Source organism: Micropterus salmoides, unplaced genomic scaffold (genome assembly GCF_014851395.1).
Source record: "Micropterus salmoides isolate LMB-PRFRI ecotype aquatic unplaced genomic scaffold, ASM1485139v1 Ms_hic_scaffold_10, whole genome shotgun sequence".
NCBI lineage: Eukaryota > Metazoa > Chordata > Actinopteri > Centrarchiformes > Centrarchidae > Micropterus > Micropterus salmoides.
This window is the reverse complement of record NW_024040041.1, coordinates 15,665,313-15,687,676: the sequence shown is the minus strand read 5'-3', so window position 1 is coordinate 15,687,676 and position 22,364 is coordinate 15,665,313. Positions and strand designations below refer to the sequence as shown.

At 39.3% G+C, this 22,364-nt stretch overlaps 1 protein-coding gene across 2 annotated transcripts in view; it reads right to left on the bottom strand.

Moving 5' to 3' along the window:
• The window catches only part of cacna1ia (calcium voltage-gated channel subunit alpha1 Ia), a 98,900-nt gene extending 98,234 nt beyond the window's left edge, over positions 1–666 (bottom strand). The window contains exon 1 of one of the 2 annotated variants that reach the window (XM_038698507.1): positions 559–666. In XM_038698507.1, coding sequence (XP_038554435.1) covers positions 559–648 — 90 coding nt within the window. In that variant the 5' untranslated portion in view covers positions 649–666. The remainder of the gene's footprint in view (positions 1–558) is intronic. The other variant, XM_038698506.1, reaches the window with a different exon arrangement.
• Between the last annotated feature and the right edge of the window lie 21,698 nt (positions 667–22,364).

Below are 22,364 nucleotides of genomic sequence, written 5' to 3'. Positions count from 1 at the left end.
AGGTGTATATACAGCACAGCGGTAACAGCTGTGGTATAGAAACAATAAGCCAGTTTTGAAATTTCTACGCAGATAAAAAGCTTCATCAAGACAGAGCTAAACTTCCAACAGTAATTTAAACAAAAAATTGCAGCAGAAGTAGAATTAAAGCCTGTAGGTGAAACTTTGACGGCTATGGGATTTGTGATAGTCCATAACCACAATTTTAACTGTAGGTACTTGTCTCCACAAGTGTATTCTCATCATGAAGTGACAAAATCACACACGGCTCCACAAGACTATATTACAACAAACTAAGTCCCAATTCCCTGTTCAGAGAGAAGGAGAAAATATAAACCTTCCAGGAGGGAAATATTCGGGCTACATCACAGCTTGAGGAACAGTGATAAGAAGAGTGGTGAGTTGCTCTGAGTTTATGTCAAATAATTGATCCTTTTGTTCTATCTCTTCATCAGTGCGCTGCCATGTTGTTCTTACACACATGTGCAAACACACACACACACACACACACACACACACACACACACACACACACACACACACAGGGGTCTACCTTACCTGCAGTATCTGGCAGCGGTCCGAGGTGCAGTCGATGTTCTCACAGGGCTGGTACATGCCCAGTGTCACACAGTTGAGCAGGATCACCATGATGCTAATCCTCTCGAACCACGTATTAACACAACTGGGGTTAAGGAGCATCGCAGCTGAGGAGAAATGCACAGGCATGCACACACTGTATGTTTCAAACTGGGCTATAGTGATAAAATAGCAGCTGAGTGGATGGATGGACCTCACTTACATCAGAGCAAGCTGTATAATTTTTATTATACATCAGTGTTGGAATATAACAGAACATTGAAACTGAGTGATACAGATGGATTAAATGTGCTAAAACTTAAAGATATTAAAGATTATATTTATTTTATAGGTGAAAAATAATAATTATTAGGCATGATACTGTCAATTGTCCTGTTGTAAACAACCCTTAAACAGCATAAGAAAACTCTCTCCATCACCTGACCCCTGGGTCTCTTTTCCTTCTTTATCTTTTCCTTATACTTTCTCCATGTTGTGTGTCTTCACTCCTGCCTCCTGCGTTTCTCCTTCTCATCTGTCTCCTCATATTCGCTCTTTGGAAATACGAAGAGCCTGTTTGAAAGATCTGACAGTGGTTGACAGCGGTACTTTAACATTATCATTGTTAATTAACAGGTTTTGATTTATCTGACGTAATGTCGCAGGAATATAATAAGTTATTAAAGTTTACCTACAGGGCAGCCTGTGTGTCCAGCATGCATGAGAAGTAGTTTTATTATATGTATACTACATTTTTTGTGTTTCTGCATAGTAGATCATAGTGTAAGTTTTCTTATCAGGCAACGTTTTTAATAACGTGTTTTTGTACTATAGTGTCAATTTTCTTCAAGATGCATATTGCAATGCTGTTGTAAATGAGCGTCCTGTTTGCCTACCTGCGTAAACTTTAGAAGGAAACAATAAATGAGACAATAAGTCCAAATTTCTAGTTTGTTGTAACTCACCACACAAAATAAACCCCCTCTCCCCTCCTAGTCCCGCCCGGCTCCCTCACAGTCAAGATGGTGGTGAAGATAACAAAATCAGGGATAAAATCCCTTATTGTGCCTAACTTTAGTGGATCATAACATATCGAGTATGGAAATAATTTACAGATTCTCCTGTTCAAGATGACACAAAGTTTTCTATCAATGTCAGTTTTTGGGTCGCGACAAAGGCCAAAATGTGGCTTGCAACAGACTAGGTAACAAAAAATGATACTTGGCCTAGTGTGCAAGGTACAGAGAGACAGATACAGACAGGCACAAACACTACCAAGCGCCTGGAGGAGATAACAAACTGATGGACATTTTAATGTACAATGTCATCAATTTAGATGGTCGCATTATACATTAGGAGATGAATAATGAATAAATGAATAATATCTTTGGAGAAATATTGCTGCACATTGGGGAATATAGCAAGAACAAAATAATCATTCTGAGACTGTCACAATTTTTTTTGTTATTTTATGACTATTTGACTTGGCACCTTTTCTTCTATTTCCCAAAGTGTGAACAAGAATAGAAGCAGACTGATTCACATCATAAATGCATGGCTGCATTTGTGATATGCATAGCTGACTCATTCGCAGCATGTGCGCAACACATCATGCAAGCTAAGAGGTCACGTAGCTGCCACCCTGCCAGTGAGCAATTCATCAATGAAAGACTGAAGATGAGTATTTTTTCCGGCGAACCTATTTTTTTCTACATGACTGTGTGAGTCAAAAATCAGACATGACAGAGTAAATACTATTGCCTGCCAAGGCACAGGACACCTTTTGTGATATTTATTTAAAATGATTAAAGATGCAGCAGTATGGGCTCAGATTATTTTTTTAAATGTCAATAACAATTTCAAAACAGTGCCAGTATAAATAAAATTTAACACTTGGCTCGTACATTTGCTTTACAACCTGGCAGCTTGCTACTCACCTTCACTCTCACTCTCTTTCCTCTCTTCTCATCTTACAAAGCCACCTTGTCACAGTGCAGAGTGCTCCACCACCCTGGTTTACACCTGCATCATATGATGAGTGTGCTATATGTACTGTGCAGGCCTTCTTAAAGAGTTTGATTAATGATTGTGTCATTTAATGCTATGCAAACATGAATAAAACGGATAAGGCAAATTCACATACTAAATTTATATTATGCATATATTAATTGGAGGGTGTGTGTGTGTGTGTGTGTGTGTGTGTGTTATAATCACTGTCATGCAGTTTAAAAGTATTTTACAGCTTTTCAATTCTTTCTTATCTCTTATCCTCTTAAGGCTTTGTATTCACACAATGAGCATCACGTCTTTTGTTCTAATGAACTCTGCACTTACAGAACTTATGCACTCCAGTAGTGTGATGTGTGAAATGTGTCTGTGTGTGGCATGCAACACAACTGCAGGCAAGTGCAGCTGCCAACACTAACTTTAGCTGCAAACACATGTTAGTGTGACCAACTCATTTTGACATGGATGATTGCTACAAATGTTTAATTAATAGAAGGTGATCTTACAAGCAATTGTGGGTGACAATATTTATATATTTTAACATAACCCAATGCAGACTTAACCTTAATTGTACCAAAAGTTGTATTTATTAAAGATTTATATCAAGGTAAGGCAAAACTATTAGTAAATAATTTTTTTTAGACATCTGTTTGAAAGCCAAAGCCACAAAAATTGGTATCAAGATATTGCTCTTTGCACATGCATTTGTGATAAGAGGCGGTCTGGCTTAAAAAGGAGGATTTTATTTATTAAACTAGGTATCAAATAAAATTGCACGATGCAACCCCTGCATAAACACATACACAGTAAAAGAAAAAATATTTTAAAAGCAATAATAAACCAATGAAACAAACAAAAAAACTGTAGATATTCAGATATAGTGAGAGGTTTCTTGCCTTTAAAAACTCATTTTTTCAGTTCATTAATGGCAAAGAAAAGCTGCTGTCTCTTTATTCGAAATAAGTCAGCATTCAGCTTCTGCAGTGGCAGTGCAGCCAGTGCACACTGGGACCTAGCTGATTACAAAAGCCCACAAGGGACGGCAACAAATGCCGCATGCAAAATGATCAGATGTCGTCATCCATTCATTCATACTGTGTAGGCCTATAATAAGTTGCTGTGCTTTTCTTGATGGCCATTTGTTCTGTGATTATTGACATACTATGTAAGCTACTTTGCGTTAATCCGTTACTGTAGGCAGCTAAAGCTACTTCAGTTGCTTGATAGTCCGAGACAGCAGGCTAAGGTGGTTTGGGTGCAGATCTTGGCTGTAAGATTTGCTTTGATAGATTTGGCACTTTGGCTGCTGTTCGTGGTGCTGATCAAAGGCTGCAGGTTTGCAATGGCATGGCGCCGTTGTGTGTCTGTACACAAGCATGCTTTTTGTGGCATGTGGGGAGCACAATAAAAATATTTGCAAAATATTTTTTATGCTGTGGATCTTCTGACTTGAAAGAAATGCAGTGTCACTGATGATTGCATGAACAAGTGTGTAGAATATTTTTCCTATTTTCACTGAAAACAAAAATCTGATGAAATTCTCTGAATTCTTAAGAACATGTGTAACTTTTTAAGGACCTGAGCATTGCACTGGAACACACTTCATTACTAATTCAACTGAATTTCTAAGGACAAAAGATAAAACTTAAAAAATTAAAAAATATAGTGATTTGTAGCACAAGGATTTTGAAGTAAGTGGAGTTCCCTAACCCCTAACTGCAGATTCTTGTGTGCAACGCACACAGGCACACACACACACACACACACACACACACACACACACACACACACACACACAAACACGTATATACGATTTCCTTTTATCCAGGGATTATGTGGTTGCAAACATCTTTGTTATTCATTCTCACAAACACACACACACACACACACACACACACACACACACACACACACAGCATACTTTCCGTTAATCTGTATGTCTCTGGGCTAGCTTCTCTTGGCTGTCTCTGCTATCTCTTTAGCACTGCTCTCTTGGGGTTGGGGTAACAGTGAAATGGGGAGAAATAATATCAGAGTGATGTGTGGGAAGAAATATTATTAAAAAGTGCCTTCTATTTCTAGTTTCCTCCTCTAACCACCAAGCACTTCTTTTAAAGAAGGGTCTAACCCCCTTTGGTTTGCAGTCATAAAGTGCTCTTTCTTTTCCTCTCAGTAACTCTTCTCACTCAGTGTCATTTTAATTTTCCCTGCTGTCACCTCTCGCCCCTTTTCCGTCTCTCTCCTTTTTCTAAGCTTTTCATTCATTCCCAGGTGTGACAGAGCAAACGCTGGACAATTTTGCCCTCCCAGCAAAAACAAACGCAAACACTTTGGGACACATTACACCTCGACAGGCAATGAAAAATCAATCAGACCTGCGTGTGTATACATGTGTGTGTGTGTGTGTGTGTTTGTGTGTGTATGTGTGTGTAGCACTCCCATAGCACAACTAAAGAACCTGCCCTGATGTTCTATACTAGCAAAGCAAGAGCCAAGAACAGAGGCATGTTATGAACTCGCTGAGAAAGGAGGAGTGAGACAGAAAGTCCTGAGAAAATAAATAAACACTGATATACAAAAAGCATGGGAGAAGACTTGGTTGGGACTTAGCTATAAACAAACACAAGACAGGAGACAAAGGGCAGGAGCTATGCCGGTGCTCAGAGCCTGTTTTGAACTTTCTCATGGATCTCTTCACAGCTCAGGGTTTAGAATACAAGCCTTTGGCAGAGCAGCTGCGCATTCCGTCATTCCATGCAAAACACCACCCTTCACACCCTTGTAGACTCCACACCTTCAGCACATCAAAGCTAATAGTATCAGCGGTATCTGCACTGACGTGTGCAAGTGACTCAACGCTGGTCTGAGTTCAGTTTCTTTGTCATACTGATCCCGCACCTTTCCCTCCTCAGGGAAATGAAGCAGCAGGCGGCTGACTCACACACAGCTGATTCCAGAGCACTAGCTGATGGCTGGTCATGTCACTCCCTAATCATGTTGGGGGGGCGCTAAGTGAGTCTGACACCAAGGATGCTTTGAGGAGAAAGGGAGCAAGGCATGCTGTTATTGAGCTTTGGCATTTAATTTGATTGTTGTTTTAAAGCTATTACTTGTTGGATATTTATCTTTTAAAATGTCCAAGAATCCACCCAGAGACCATCCATGTGTGACTTAAGCGGTTAATTTTTCTGTCTCTCTGCCTTTTTCTCTCTTTAGCATCGCATCTCGTCCCTCGCTCCTGTATGTCTAATCTTCTTAGGGTGCGTGCAGGGCCTCCTCTCTGTCTTGACTCTCCTCTCATCTTTTCCCTCTTCTTCTTCTCTACGTCTCTACCTATTTTTCTGCCTGTCCCTCTCTGTCAATACAGATTTCGTCAGACTCTTTCCCCCTCTTTTATCCTTTTCCCCCTCCCTATTTGGGGCTTTCCAGCTTTATCAAGCTCTGTCTCTCCTTTTGACAAAACAATTTCAGGATCCTCACTTTGTCTCGCTGATTCTCTTTTTGTCTCTCAGTCTGCCTTTGAAATGCATTATGGTAACAAAAAGACAGAGCTAAGGAGCCCCAGTATGACCTTATTTTCCATGCCTTCAGTGGGAAAACATCTTTAGAAAAAACAAAAACAATTATTCCAATCATCAAAATGTACAAATGGAGAGCTTTGGTGCATGTGTAAAACCAATTTATTACCTGAGTGCATTCTTATTTATTTTGTCCCCAGGTAAATTCTCTATTCCCTGCTGGCTGCAGCATCTAAACATTTTACAACAGCAGTCTTCAAGCTGAGATGAACCATAATGTGCTGAATATTCAACCTTTTTTAAACCACTGGTATCATAAATACATTGCCTTGCGAAAGTATTCGCCCCCTTGAACTTTTCGACCTTTTGTCACATTTCAGGCTTCAAACATAAAGATATAAAACTGTAATTTTTTGTGAAGAATCAACAATAAGTGGGACACAATTATGAAGTGGAACGAAATTTATTGGATATTTCAAACCTTTTTAACAAATAAAAAACTGAAAAATTGGGCGTGCAAAATTTTCAGCCCCTTTACTTTCAGTGCAGCAAACTCTCTCCAGAAGTTCAGTGAGGATCTCGGAATGATCCAATGTTGACCTAAATGACTAATGATGATAAATAGAATCCACCTGTGTGAAATCAAGTCTCCGTATAAATGAAACCTGCTCTGTGATAGTCTCAGACGTCCGTTTAAAGTGCAGAGAGCATCATGAAGAACAAGGAACACACCAGGCAGGTCCGAGAACTGTTGTGGAGAAGTTTAAGCCGGATTTAGATACAAAAAGATTTCCCAAGCTTTAAACATCCCAAGGAGCACTGTGCAAGCGATAATATTGAAATGGAAGGAGTATCAGACCACTGCAAATCTACGAAGACCCGGCCGTCCCTCTAAATTTTCAGCTCATACAAGGAGAAGACTGATCAGAGATGCAGCCAAGAGGCCCATGATCACTCTGGATGAACTGCAGAGATCTACAGCTGAGGTGGGAGACTCTGTCCATAGGACAACAATCAGTCGTATACTGCACAAATCTGGCCTTTATGGAAGAGTGGCAAGAAGAAAGCCATTTCTTAAAGATATCCATAAAAAGTCTCGTTTAAAGTTTGCCACCTGGGAGACACACCAAACATGTGGAAGAAGGTGCTCTGGTCAGATGAAACCAAAATCAAACTTTTTGGCAACAATGCAAAACGTTATGTTTGGCGTAAAAGCAACACAGCTCATCACCCGGAACACCATCCCCACTGTCAAACATGGTGGTGGCAGCATCATGGTTTGGGCCTGCTTTTCTTCAGCAGGGACAGGGAAGATGGTTAAAATTGATGGGAAGATGGATGGAGCCAAACACAAGACCATTCTGGAAGAAAACCTGATGGAGTTGCAAAGACCTGAGACTGGGACGGAGATTTGTCTTCCAACAAGACAATGATCCAAAACATAAAGCAAATCTACACTGGAATGGTTCACAAATAACACATATCCAGGTGTTAGAAAGTCCAGACCTGAATCCAATCGAGAACTGTGGAAAGAACTGAAAACTGCTGTCACAAACGCTCTCCACCAACCTCACTGAGCTCGAGCTGTTTTTGCAAGGAGGAATGGGTAAAATTTCAGTCTCTCGATGTGCAAAACTGATAGCGACGTACCCAAGCGACTTACAGCTGTAATCGCAGAAAAGGTGGCGCTACAAAGTATTAACTTAAGGGGGCTGAATAATTTGCACGCCCAATTTTTCAGTTTTTATTTGTTAAAAAAGTTTGAAATATCCAATAAATTTCGTTTCACTTCATGATTGTGCCCACTTGTTGTTGGTTCTTCACAAAAAATTACAGTTTTTATATCTTTATGTTTGAAGCCTGAAATGTGGCAAAAGGTCGAAAAGTTCAAGGGGGCCGAATACTTTCGCAAGGCACTGTATATGCCTGGGTGTCCACATGTTGTTTTATACTTTTTCACTGTGAAACATTGCATGGTTTATTGAGCCCGGCTGAGGAGATACATGTGAACACGTTAAATGCCGATACCAAATCTGAAGGATCTCCCTTTTATGTTTCTGTCTTCCCCCTAGTGCCTGTAGGTTTCTCTATTAGGTTATCTTTAGCTGGCCTTAACCTAGAACAACTAATCTATCTGATGTTTAGACTCCAGTGCTTCGTCATATTGGATTAAAATTCAAATTAGCTTTATTGGCATGAATGTATAGCAACAATATTGCCAAAGCTATACATAAAGTACATAAGAACAATTAATTTAATTCATTTCATTAGATAAGGAAATAAAACAGCAAAAGTTGTGTTTGTGTGTGTTAATACAAATAAAATAATAATAATAATAATAATAAAAATATATAAAATATAAAAAAAGTAAAACAATAAGAGTGTGTGTGCTAGTATGTTATAAAATGAAAATAATATTAAATTAAACAGTAAGCATGGTGTTAAAAAAATAGTTATTTAAAAATTAAAAAAATTAAGTAAATGACACAGTAACGTGTGTGTGTTAAAAAATTTAAAAAAAAAAGATAAAAACCGTATATGTGTGTATGTATATTAATAGTCAAAAAACTAAAATTAATTAGTTCATTAAAAAAAAGACTAAAAAAATCTGTAAGATTTAAAACAACAATTACTAAAATATCAAACAATCAAAATAATAATAATTTGAAAATTAGTACAGTTATTTATTAGTCAAGTTTCCACTGGTTGTCCTCAGTTCATGGCATGAGGAGATATATTTTGCAGCAATTATTTGACATTTGGGCATTTCTCCCTAGGGGAGTTTCTGTGTGTCTGATTACCCCTAATTTGGTATATTTGGGAAATGTTTGCAAAGTGTTTTTGTCTTAGTGTTTTTTATTTAGGGCATGAGGTTAGAAAGTGCAGCTCTGTCTCTACCTGTCCTGTGTCTCTGAGTCTCTCCTCTTGTAGTAGCCAGCTCTGTCTGTGGCGAACCTTTTCTATGACCAGGCTATGTTTACTCAGTCTGTATGTTGTCAACATTTTTCTTAGTTTAGGACATTTTATTGTGCTCAGGTAATTTGCCAATGTCAATTCTCTTTTTAGGGTCAGATAACATTGTAATTTACTTTGTGTTTTGGTTGTTTCTTTCCAGTATTCAATATATTTTATTTTCTGCTTGTTGATATTTGGTTTGGTCTGCTTGAGTTGGTGTTGCTGTCCTGAGGCTGTTGGGGACTTGTTACTGCAGAGAGCCTCAGGACCAGCTGGCTGAGGGGACTCTTCTCTAGTTTCAGCTCCTGGTATGTTAGGGCTTTGTGATGGTATGTCTGGGGGTTAACTGATTTTAAGTGATTGTAAAATTTTATTGATCTTATCGGTATTTTTAGTAAGACGGGGTATTGCCGAGCTCTGCTCTGCACAGGTTATTTGGTGTTTTTCTCTGCACCTGTAGGATACTCTTACTCAGTATGTAAAGATTCTATGATTGTTTTGTCCCATTTACATTTATTCATTTAGCTGACGCTTTTATCCAAAGCGACTTACAATTGCTATACATGTCAGAGGTCGCATGCCTCTGGAGCAACTAGGGGTTAAGTGTCTTGCTCAGGGACACAATGGTGGATGGGTCACAGTGGGGGATTGAACCCATGTCTCTCACACCAAAGGCATAGTCTTATCCATTGCGCCATCGCCACCCCCCACAAATTCATTATTTAGACCCCCAAATTTCGCTGCCATATAGAATTATTGGTCCTAGTTCTAGTACAAATTGGACAATTTTAAGCCAGATTCATGTTTCTTTTTATTGCATAGAAAGCTCTCCTTGCTTTGTCCCTCAATTGAAGAACGCTGTTGGTTTGTTTCCAATCTTTATGGCACATTCACTTTTTGTGTACATGTTCTTAATCAAATCATATGTTTTTCCTCCAATGCCACTTTCAAGTAGCCTATAGAAAAGGCTCTCATGCCAGATGGAATAAAAGGCTTTTTGGAAGTCAACAAAACAGGCATATACCTTTCTTTTCTTAATGTTTAATTCTTGATCATTTTGAGTCTGGAGGGTAAATATATGGTCCATTGCCAAACAATTTGGCATTTATGCAGAATATTGTGATTATCAGGAAAGTTGACAAGTCATTTATTAATGATGTTGCAGAATATTTTTCCCAGGTTACTGGATACACATTAGGGTGCCACTCAAAAATAAAGTTTCTAATTTTCATCTTCCCAATAATTTTTACTGTTAGCTCAACACTGACAAAGTTTTACAATATTCAACATTTTCCGATTTTATCATGTAATATTAATTTTAATATCACAAGTTAGAATAATGTAAACCCGTTTCTGATGAGCAGTTGGGTCTTTGCTCATAGGTGGGTGAATGTGATGTAGTGTAGTGTAAAGCACTTTGAGTGGTCGAAAGACTAGAAAGGTGCTATACAAATACAGCCCATTTACCATATGTGATAGTTCATTTGTAATTGGGGGCAAAACCGGAAAATGTTCACGGGCAAACTGTCCAGGGTTCACCAGTGACAGCTGGGATTGGCTCCAGCCCCCAAAATATTATTGATTACATAGTATTTAAACCAAATAATAACACAAATCAGAATATGAAAAAGAACAGTTAAATGATAAAAATTATAACAATACTTACTCAAGGATTAATTTGCTTTAGTAGAGAAATTTTGAATTAAATAACATTTTATCGCAATGAAACTATATATAAAAACATTGAGCCCCTTGAGCTACCAGTAAATATTAATATATCTGAATGAAATTTCTCACAGTTACTATGCATCATAAAAGGAACAGAATGAGGGGGTGGGACCTGGAAAATGTTGAAAAAACCTGGGTTATTAAACCTTTGTTCCAGATGTCTGGAAAAGTTCCAGTTGATATAATAGTATTGAATAGTTTTAGTATAGCCAGTCTGATTTTATGGTCCTTTTTTTCTTTCAGGGACAGGATGACATCTGTTAATTCTTGTTCTGTTACCGAGTAATCTAGAGGGTTTTGGTTGTTTTTTATCACGGCCACCAGAGTTTTCCATTTCGTGAATATCTTGTACTGATCATCATTTTTTGTACTATATAATTCACTAAAGTGATTAATCCAAGTATTTCCATCTTGGATTGCCAATTCATCCTGCTGGGTTTTGTTTAGGTTTTTCCATTTCTCACAGAACTGGTTGGACTCTAGGGATTCCTCAATTTCACAGAGCTGGTTCTTGCTATGTTGTTCTTTCTTTATTTTTAGGGTGTACTTGTACTGTTTCAGAGTGGCCTCATATTGATAGCGTATGTTGTGGTTCTCTGGGTCCCTATGCTTTTCATTTGATAATTTCCTTAAAGTTTTCCTTAGGTTTTTGCATTCAGTGTCAAACCATTTGTTATTGGTCCTTTGTTGAGGTTTTGGTTTGGAGGCTTTCAAATTAGACAATAAAGCCAAATAATGAATAATAGTATAGAATTGAATTGAATCTATTACTATCCATGAGTTGTAGCCTACTCTAATCTGTGGGGCCAGTGAGTTCTTGTGAACATTCTTGTAAGACTCAACCTTGTAAGATTCCCAGAGAACACCGATATCCACTGGCACCTGAGCTACTGTCTCTACCTTAACAGTCTAACTGTCGTCTCCCTAACAAGGACAGTTACATCTGAGAAATAACTGGAGCTGGAAGGTCAGTGTGGGGTCAGCTAATGACTCTAAGCTAGACCTGTCTTTCTTTTCCTTGTTACATCAATTAAGACACCTAAGAAAATTCTTTAACACTATATATAGTAAAATTGACAAAAATACATAGTAGCCAGTAATCCAACTTAATTTCAACAGAGCTTTTAATAACAAATGAAGTACCCAAATTACTCTAATATCTAGAATGATAATAGCACAACCTCAAAACTGACAATAAAAACAAATCAATCAGCAAAGCATGTATGAATAAATAACAAACATAGTTTGTTTAGTTGCAAATAAACAAAGAATCAACTGATTGATTCTTGGATATGAAGAGTTGAACTGATTCTAACTATTTACACGTTAAATATCTACCAGTAAAGTACTCACTGTCCTCTCACTCTCAACATTGGTACATTTCTTTTTTCTGTCACGTGTAATGTAGACTGAGCCAGAAAAAAAGGCTTTCACAAGTTGGCTGCATGAAAATAATTTGGCTTCCTATTCGTGTAAATAATTTAAGAACCAACTTCTATTTCTGTATTATTCCTTTCTCTGCTGTCAAATAGTAAAAATAGTGTGTGTGTTTCAGTGTGGGCATTTATATAATCCATGGAAAATGTAGGTATGACTCTATTAAATTGATGTACTAAATCAACAGCCGTGCATGTGTGTGTGGATGCTTGTTAAGAACAAGATGACTCATGACTGAATGAGATCTCTGTAATTTACAATGAGGCTTTTCGACAGATCTCCCTTCCTTAGTGCCTGCATGCGCAAGTATGTGTGTTTTTGTGTGTGTGTGTGTGTGTGTGTTCCTGCGAAAACCCTCAGGATCAGTCTCATTCAGAGTGAATCAAAATGACATTCTGCTTCTCACTGTGGCACAGAAGCCTGTGTCTGTCTCTTCCCCCAATGAAAACACAAAATGACGGGTCAAACCCAACTCCACCCACCCACCCACCTAACACACACACACACACACACACACACACACAGACAGATGTATAGCCCCAGTAAACCAGTACTTGCAGCATTCTAACAACATATACACAAAAAACGAATCACACACACACATCCTCCTCCACCACCATACTATTTTTGTGACAACCACTGTCCCATGTAGTTGGATTTTAAATTCACTGCTATGCCGTGTGTCACAACGACAGCAACTGTGTGTGACACAGTGAGGAGGACCCCAGCTGCTGGAGGAACAATCCGTCACTACGGCTGAGTGATGTCCAGGTCAACCAATGTTCAAGCTTATACAGAGTGTGTCTGCCCACTGTCCTTGGCTTCAGACAGTCACACTTTTGTTTTGACTCTTAACTTAACTGCTGTAGTGCGCCTTTGCTTCTCTTTCTGTCACTCTCTCTCTCTGTGTCCCTCTCCATGATGAAGTAGTGAGACCGACTGCCACTGATCTCCCCACCCACCTCTCTCTGCTCTCATCCCTCTTTTTATCCCATTTAATTTCCTAGTATCTTGTAGGATAATTGATCAATGAGTCTATCCATGTGTCTGTCCAGGTGGCTTGCTGGCTGGTTTTCTCTGTCTGACCCCCCGGCTGCTTGGCCTCGTTTCTTGCCTATTAGTAACACAAGGCTTCTCTGTCCGTCCTTCCATAGTGCCTGCCAACTTTAAAGTTTGTGCCTTAATATTTCCTGCTGATTCCTTACTCTGCCTCTACCTCCTTACATATTTCAACATACATTCAGCATATGACTGAAAAACAAGAAACTGGTTGTCTAACAGAAATTTGCATGCCTCTCACTATCTATGCTAACAGTTAATGTGCAAATACCCACATTTAACCTTCAATTTGGACAGAAGGAATATGCCCGAGAGTTCACAATGTTCCCAACAAAGCCCTTCCCTCTGCATACAAGTGGGGCAAAAGCTCTCCAGCCGAAGAAGCATACGCACAGCGAAGCACCTGGAATAACAAGTAAACCACCATCTTAAAAGCCCCCAGCAAACTGCAGGATATGTTCTGTAAGTGCTGCTATGCTTGTCTCAGCAAATGCTACTTTCACTTTTCCAGCCCCAGAAAAAGTTTGCTTACGCTTACGCCCTTATACACACTTTCTGGCCTTCCCATTCCAAACAGTATTTAAAATTTGAGGAATTATATTTTTGCATATCTGCCCCGCACTAAAAATCCGTCTTAGCTCAATAACAATGTTGGAAGTCTCAGCAGAGAAGACCTTCATCGAAATAAAATGGCCTTCTGAAAATTCTGAATAGAATTGGGTCTCAAATGTCTAAGAACAACAGATTTGCCTTCCAACACCTTGAGAAAATAGCAGGCAATAAAGAATCACACGTTTATGCATTGTTTGCAAAGGCACATATGTTCTGGCAAATGTGTCAATAATAGCCCATGACTACAACCTCTCACTTATCTGCTCGGCTCATTTCTTGCAGCCCAGCATCAACTGTCATATCTCAAAGTGGTTTTATCATTTGTGGCTGTTTTTGAATTAAGAATGTGTAATTTCAAGAAATGTGTTAAGCCAGTCCAATGTGATAGTAATTACTTTGGATGGACAAGCAACTATTTTGTTGCAAACTCAAGTTTTTGTTGGATCAAGTTGGTCAGGTACCTCTTATAACGTATTTCCGTCGCTGTGAAAACTGAATGAAAGGCCTGCCACTTAGTGGCGACGCTATCCTCCTATAGCCAGTTTTTAACAAGAGTTTTTAACAAGGCCAGTGACGTTGGAAATGAATGATAGGAAATGAATGAATGATTGATGAAAAAGCAGGGCAGTGATGAATGGAAAAGAGTTTAATCAAATCAAGCCTGATTTAATTTTGCCTTTATCAACTGAAGTTTGCTTTAATGTATTTAAGTTAAGAAAGTTAATCAATTACTTTATTTACTTTCAGGATTTTTCTTTCTTTAATCCAATTTTTGTGCATTTTACCTATAGATATAAAAGAAGGTTTTACCTGTCACACAAGGATATGGAATATTAACTTTCAACATATATTTCTGAGATGGATAACTGTCAGCATGCAGTTGAGGGTAAATGTTCACATAATGCCATGTCTGCATATGCTCAGCAATATGGAGACATGTAGCCTGTGTTCACAGTTAGGTTTGATCTTTCATTATAGCGTAGAAGTCAGCAGAAATGAGTGAAGCGTTTCCTTATCTTTGTCTGTGAAATCTGTGAAGGCATGCTCCACTGATAGGACTATCTGATTGAGAATTGGGATTAGACTGTTGGAAAAGCATCAAATAATATCATACACACCCAAATTCTCACAAGTGATGAACATTTTGTCTGCCACTTTTGCAGGAAAATAATCACTTACAAAACAATAACATAAGGGACTGGAGTCATTAGAACCCAAGAAACTGCAATCTAATTTGATAATTGCCCTCTTGATTTGTTTATTGCTGGTTAAATTACCACATAATATGTTGTGCATTCTCCAGGACTACTGCAAGATGCACACACACAGGCACACACACATATGGTGAAGACCGAAAGAGACAGAGACAGACGGACACACAGCCTGACATGGCAAGCAGAGACCTGGATCACCTCTCAAGACAAGCCTATGGCCTGTAACCAAGACGACAGGAGCAGACAGGTTGCCTTACGCCACCGAGACAACACAAACTGTGTGTGTCAATATTCATGAGTGTGTGTCTAGATGTTTTTTTTTTGGGTGCTGTTCGCATGAACACAGTTCTCTGTGGGCAAATGCAAGACATTGTAATTGTGTACAAGTTTCTAGTTATGCACAGTGTCTGCATTTACAGACAGAGGATGATTATATTTTCCATCAACATTTGGGCATTTGAAAGCTCATGGTGTGCGTGTGCATGTCGGCATTTATGTGACTGTGTATCTGTCTTTCTACTCATATCAGCTCAGCACAGCAGGTGCCTTGCTCCAGTACATTGCAGCCGCTAGTGAAGCTGAATGTATTGCAGACGCCATGGGAAATATAAGCCAATACTTTCTGTGCTTGTGTGTGTATGTGTGAGGGAGAGAGAGAGCAAGACAGAGAGAGAGAGAAAGAATGACACGACTCAGTGAGATGGAGAGGGGGAAACTGGATGACAGACAGAGGGAGACCAAGATAAACTGAGAGTATAGAGGCCAATCAAGGGTGGAAAGAGTGTTGGTAAAAGAAGCGAGCAAAGGAATTTGAAAAAAGGCATGCACAGGGAAAGAACACAAAAAGAAGCGAAAGAGATAAAGACAAAAAAGTTTGGTGGGCCACTGGATAGTGGCTCATTCAATGTACTCACAAGCCATTACATTGAATTTGACACAGGGTCGGAGTATTGGAAACAAAAGGAAGGAGAGAGAGAGAGAGAGGAAGAAAAGGACATGTGATGACAGGATTATGCTGCTGACATCTGCAGCAACTAGTTAGACTCTAGAGTCCATCTCTTGTCACAAGTAAAAAAAAACCTTTGCATTTGCAAAAAAGCAGCCATTATATACTCATCAAGAAATACCTCTGACATTCATGTTTTATAGCAGGAGCTATTTGAAGCCCTTAGTCTTTTAAGGTTCAGTGTGTAAGTTTTAGTGACATCTAATGGTGAGGGTTGCAAAGTGCAACCAGAGGCTCACGGTGCAGTCATGTGTTCCTCAGATGGTCCCATTTACCGAGTTGTGAAGTCGTTCTTCCGACTTCAGAGTGTGTTCATGAGCTCCCTTCCTGTAAAATTTATGCAAATCGCCTATTCAAGGCATATCCAAAGTAAACTGAATGTAGTTCTTGAACCATTTGGAATAAATGCATGGTTTTGGGCTTCTCTGAAAGATAACACTCTGGAGTGTCTAACACAAAATTCAGAATCACTCTAAGTGCTACTGGAATTGATTAATATAAGTTTAAACACACTAAAACTAATATATTTTTCATTTTTGCTTGAAAATGCTTGCTAACAAATGCATGCAGACAACCGTAGCTGGGACTTATTAGCTGGAAAATACTGTAGGGCCACAGCATAAAGCCTTACCTAGTACAAATTTTATACCAATACCATGAAAAATGACTATTTTAGGCAAGCAGCTGCTGCATCACTCCGTATCAGCCGGTAGCTTGACGCAGATGTGTTTTTTTACTGGTAGATCATGAACTTCCTTTTTAAAGCTGGATATCGTTATTTTAACAATTTTATTGGCTAGTGCCAGTCATCAGCACTATTGCTTGCAATTGGCTCAGCCTACCCACAAATTAATAGGGGCCTTCCTTACAGCGCGGGCTCTCGTTGGCTATAGGCTGTATACGGGACAATTGAGCTCCTATTAGGTCAAATTTGGTGTGTGCAGCGGCTAAATTGAATACAAGATATCGTAGTTGTTTACATTTAAATCAGAGTTATTATGGTTACAATGATGTATGAGCCACGTCTGCTGGCAAATATGAAACGATGGCACAGAAGTCCCTGGGGATTTATTGATGGAATAATGTGTTTTGGACTAAATGTTTTTACTGGATTGGATTGTCTGGACAACGTAACAAGACCATTTTTGTTGGAATATAATCGATCGGTGATAGCTGCCAATGCCACTATTTGAGCTAGCCCCTGCTGCAAAGTTCTGTATACTACTTTATGTGCCACTGTTCACTTTATTTCTCTTTTTCCAAACAAGATTTGGCAACATCCATGTATGTAGATGGAAATGGCTCATTCTAAGGTAATAAAAACATAACAGTTCATTATGTATGGTCTTTATACAGCACTGAAAACACAGTTATGGATATTGCATTTATGTCAATAGATCCTCCTAAATACTACACACTGAACCTTTAAAAGCACCTTGACTGGTCACATGAGGTGATGCCATCTGTGATCTCCCCATCACAACCCAACTCCCTATAGTCGCTGTAAGTGTCGGAGGAGATTGTCTGTTCCTCTCTGGTATCTAGAGATCAGAAGCACCTGTTTGTTTAGGTACTGTGAGCAGAGAAGACAAACAGGAAGAGGCTTTCCAATGGGTAAATTTGCATCACAAAGTGTTGCTATGAAATGGGTTCACTATCCTGTCCTATTCAAGGGCTGGATCCTCCTTAGTCTGCATTTCGTCAGCAAATACATCACAGAGTAGCCGGTTTGCTGTCCTTCTTTTGAGCGAATTTGGAGGACACACAGTATATGCTCTGCTGCCCTCGGGATCCCATATGTGTGAAGCCAGGAAATATTATTATTTTTTCTTTCTGGCTAGATGGAAGGATATTAGAAATTACATATACTACTGTACTTTGACTTGGAGGGCCAAAATGCACGAAACCTTGTTCTTGAGGTTGAACTATCACATTTGAAGAGAGGGAAGTGAAAGTTCAGTGTGGCTGTTAGGATCTCCAAAGGACCCGCCATCATGGCCCATGTTCTTCCCTGCACCTCATAATTGCTCATACTATACTTAAGGTTACTATGCAAAGCAAAAAGACAGGAAACAAACTGATAGAACAGGTACTGATAGACAGTCCACAGTCATACACCCAGTGACCAGTTGATCTGTGGGCTTCAAGTGCTTACTTACAGATTGCAAACATTAATCACACCTTTTAAAACTGACAAACCTGTCATGTTCACAGATCACACACATATTTGCCATCTCTAATCTTTCCTCAAAACCTCTATTTCAATCTGCACCACAGCCCCTTTCATCACTTGTCCATTTTGCCAACAACAGACACCAAAAGAGAAGCACAGTCATGACAAAAAATGCTGGGTGAATCTGCTTTTTGTACAAAGTCTTTGTAGCTTACAGAGCTCCCCTGGAGCCACATAATGCGACACAAGTCAGGGTGGAAATCTGTCCATATGGTCTCATAATCTGGGTTCTCAGTTTTGAAAACCGTGATTACCAGCCTGTGTTCTTGCAGTCAATGCCTGCAGCAAATGGACATTATTACTAGAGATGGATGAGGATAACCAGACCTAGACTACTGTAATTAAATAACAATAACCAGAATAATACTGTGAGTTGGGCTACTCTGTATAATTTGATGAAACAAAAGACTATTTTGTTGTTGAGCTCTTAATGGGGGGACAATTAAAAATGCATACATGGACATACAGCGTCAGCACATTGTCAGATTAATTAGATAATTCCTTGGAAGAATGTGTGTGATGCCTGAACTATATTAAATTTCAGGTTTCTCCTCTGAGTGGTACACAAACAACAACCCTCATCACTCTCTCTGAACTGAAGGGAGTGAGAATAACAGAGATCAGAAGGAGGAGTTGGGGATGAAGAGGATCTGGTTGAGAAGGGAACTGTAAGCCCTCGTCTCTCTCATCTCTTCATCCATATTTCAACAGGGGTCTAAATGGGCTGACATGATCCCTTGTTACAAACAGAGGGAGAAAAAACGACAGAGAGCTCAGCAATTGAAGGAAACAAGAGTGAGGGTCTAGGCTGTGGCTAGAATTAAAGGAGACTCCCACTGCTAACTGAGGTTTTCCCATCCATTTAACTTTAATTGTGATGTTTTTTTACATATATATTAGATAGCTGAAGATCTTTTCAAAGCAGTTTTGCCATACCCCTCAGGATGAAGTCTAATTTTTAAATTAGAACCAGACACTTTTTCATTGAATAGGAACACTCAAAGATTGATCAGCCAGTCTGCATGTCATACAATATGACAAAACTAACATCTCTCTCCTTATGATTGCCTCCTCTAACTACACAGGTACGGCCTGAACTTTTAGATTTCCTCTTCTCTCTCTCTGTGTCTTTTCTTTCTGGCAATCGATTTCCTTGCGATTGGTTAGGCTCCCTGAATGCATGCCTCTAATTGCAGGCATGGCGAGTGGATCTCTGAGCATCACAGGTGTTTCATGAAAGGAGAGCAAACACGACGTGAGTAGCACGGTAGATGAATGAGGCAACACAGAGTGAGAGTGAGCGAGACACAGGGAGCGAGACACTAAAAGAACAAAAAGAATTATTAACAGGTTGTGATCCAGACATTTGTGATGCTAATTTCTCAGCAGAAAGTTGAAGGATTCTCTCTCTCTCTCTCTCTCTCTCTCTCTCTCTGTTTACTGCTCTTTATTCTGTACTGATGCGGATAGTGTTGAAGCAGACCAAGATAACTTATTTGAATCTCTTGATAGTGGAATGGGACATGACAGCATTTCATAACATACCTTCCCAAAACAAAGCAAAGAACAAGATCTGGATTTGTGTGCAGTGGTGTTCAAGTGAGATTTGATGTGTAAAATGCAACCATGTTGTGTCCATAAATACAATTCCTCATGGCTGTGGCTGTGCCACAGATTCTGACTCCACCTGTACACGTTCCTTTTCATGACACTATTGTGTCAGTCAATTGATCAACAAATAGTTATCAAGTAAAAAATACTAAACATGATAATAATAACTAATAAACTGATATCAGACAGTCAACTTGGTGGAGTGGGCGGATTTAAAGGTCTGGACCCAGGCAAGATATCCCAACTAAGCCCAAGTGATTAGTCCACACTCTTCCCTGCTTGAGGGAAGAGTCAAGCTTGAGATTTTCATTTATCAGGGGATCAAATAAGACAGCATCATCCGCCCCAGCCACCTCTCTGCAACCTCGGTAAAACAAATTGTACTTATTTATTTAGCATGCTAACAATGACAGCAGGCAAGTATAATGTTTATACCATGTCCACCATGTTAGTTTAGCGTGTTAAATTATGTCTGAGGCTGATCGGAAATGTCATTAGTTTTGCAGGTATTTTGTTTTAAACCAAAGTTTGGACAGGCTTTGACCTGTCGATGGTGCTACATGAAAAGTCAGGGGGGGACCAAAGTGAAAGCAGTTTATCCTGAGACACTGACAGTTAGACAGATTACTCAAAACCACAAAAGTCAACCTCATGTTGGCGCTAGAATTGCCTGAATTTCCCCATAGATGGACAGATTTATGAAGTCTATGTACCAAAATGTTTTGCCACTCTGTCTAGTAGAATCTGAGATATTTCACCGGTGAAGACCTTGACCTGCTGGTGGCGCTAGAAGAAATAATTAGGATTCATCCTCTGGGCACAGTGGATATCTGCATCAAATTCCATGCAATAGTTGTTGATATATTTTAGACTGGAACAAACTGGTGGACAGACTGAGATTGCAGAGCCATGCCATCTAGCCCAAGAGAAGAGAGAGAAAAACTGCACATGCCTCCAGCTAATTGTTTTTCACCAGAACCTTATACTGATGTCAGGCCAACACAACTCTTGCAATTACTGTACTCTATTGTAAAAGCTCACACAGGAATGCTTTGTGGCATTTTTTTTTACTGTATCCCACAAATGCTTTATTGTAAACCAAGAGAGGCTACTGTGAGCAGATGCTGAAGGAAAGAAATGCTATTGTGGCCTAAATTTTACCCCAGGCTCAGAAGAGCTGCTGTGACAGCTCCCACTCTGCTCCCGCTCTCACGTCAGTCTTTCTATCAGCCCCCAAACACCAAAGTAGTCAGTTCCACCTCCTCAAGTATAAGCCATGAGGCACACTGGCTCAGGAATACAGAGTGACTGACAGCAACACTGACTGACAGAATGAACCTCTTAGCGGGTTGTGTTTGGACTAAAACTCCTAAATCCAGGGAAAATATATCATAAACTTGAGCAGAAGGAAAATATTAACATGTTATTCTACATGTTCTGATGAGAAATGCCAGAAGTCATCCGTGTTTAAGAGTGTGTTGACGTTCTGTGTTGTTTATTCAGTGCTGTGCTTTATCATTATGATATTTTAAAAGTTATAGTCACTATAAAATGTTCTTGCCAAATTCAAATGAAACATTAAACACTTAACAGAAACTGACAGAGGCAAAACATATCATTCACAGACAGTACATCATTTCTATTTTTCTGTCCCTGTTTCATTTGACCTTGATTTTCTGCTTGCCATTCCTCTCTTCCTTCTTTCTCTCATTAGTTAAGGGTATGGGTATGAGTGGTGACTTTGCGACATTGAAAAGGATTTCGGCTTCGTCAAAGAGAAACAAAATCCTAAAAACTTTTTCTCCTTATCCTTTAGGGGAGACTGGGTATGGTTGTAACATGGGGAGAGTTGTAACAACACAAGATATAAGGATAAGAGAGGAGTTATGTGATCATTTCAGCATTTATCTACTTCTTCCCCGATCAGGGATGGTTGCAAGGTTACATTCAGAATATACAGAGAAAAGGTTTAGAAATAATATTACTTATATTAGATTCAAATGTAATTCAATTTCTTAGGCAACATGTGATGCATTTTTCCCTTGCTAATTTCAAAACACTATGCTAATACAGCTAGGTAAACAATGGCTGACAGTGGTGGGGGGGGAGGGTTGTAACACTTCTGGCTACAACCATCCCCTGTACATACACTTTGGGACTTTCTTGATTTCAGTATTTTTACAGCATCAAATACAGCATGAGATCTACAACTGACAACACATATTAATAAAAGCAGCAATAAATATGTCACGGCCCCCAGCCCCTGATCCCCTCCAGTGACAGTGTGTGTATGGGTGAATGATTTTGATATGTCTTTTGCCTTTTGAGGGTTTGCTGTGTGCTTGGTGTTTGTCTGTCTCCCCTTCCTTGTTTCCCAGAGCTGGTGGGCGTGGTCTTCAGTTCCTCAT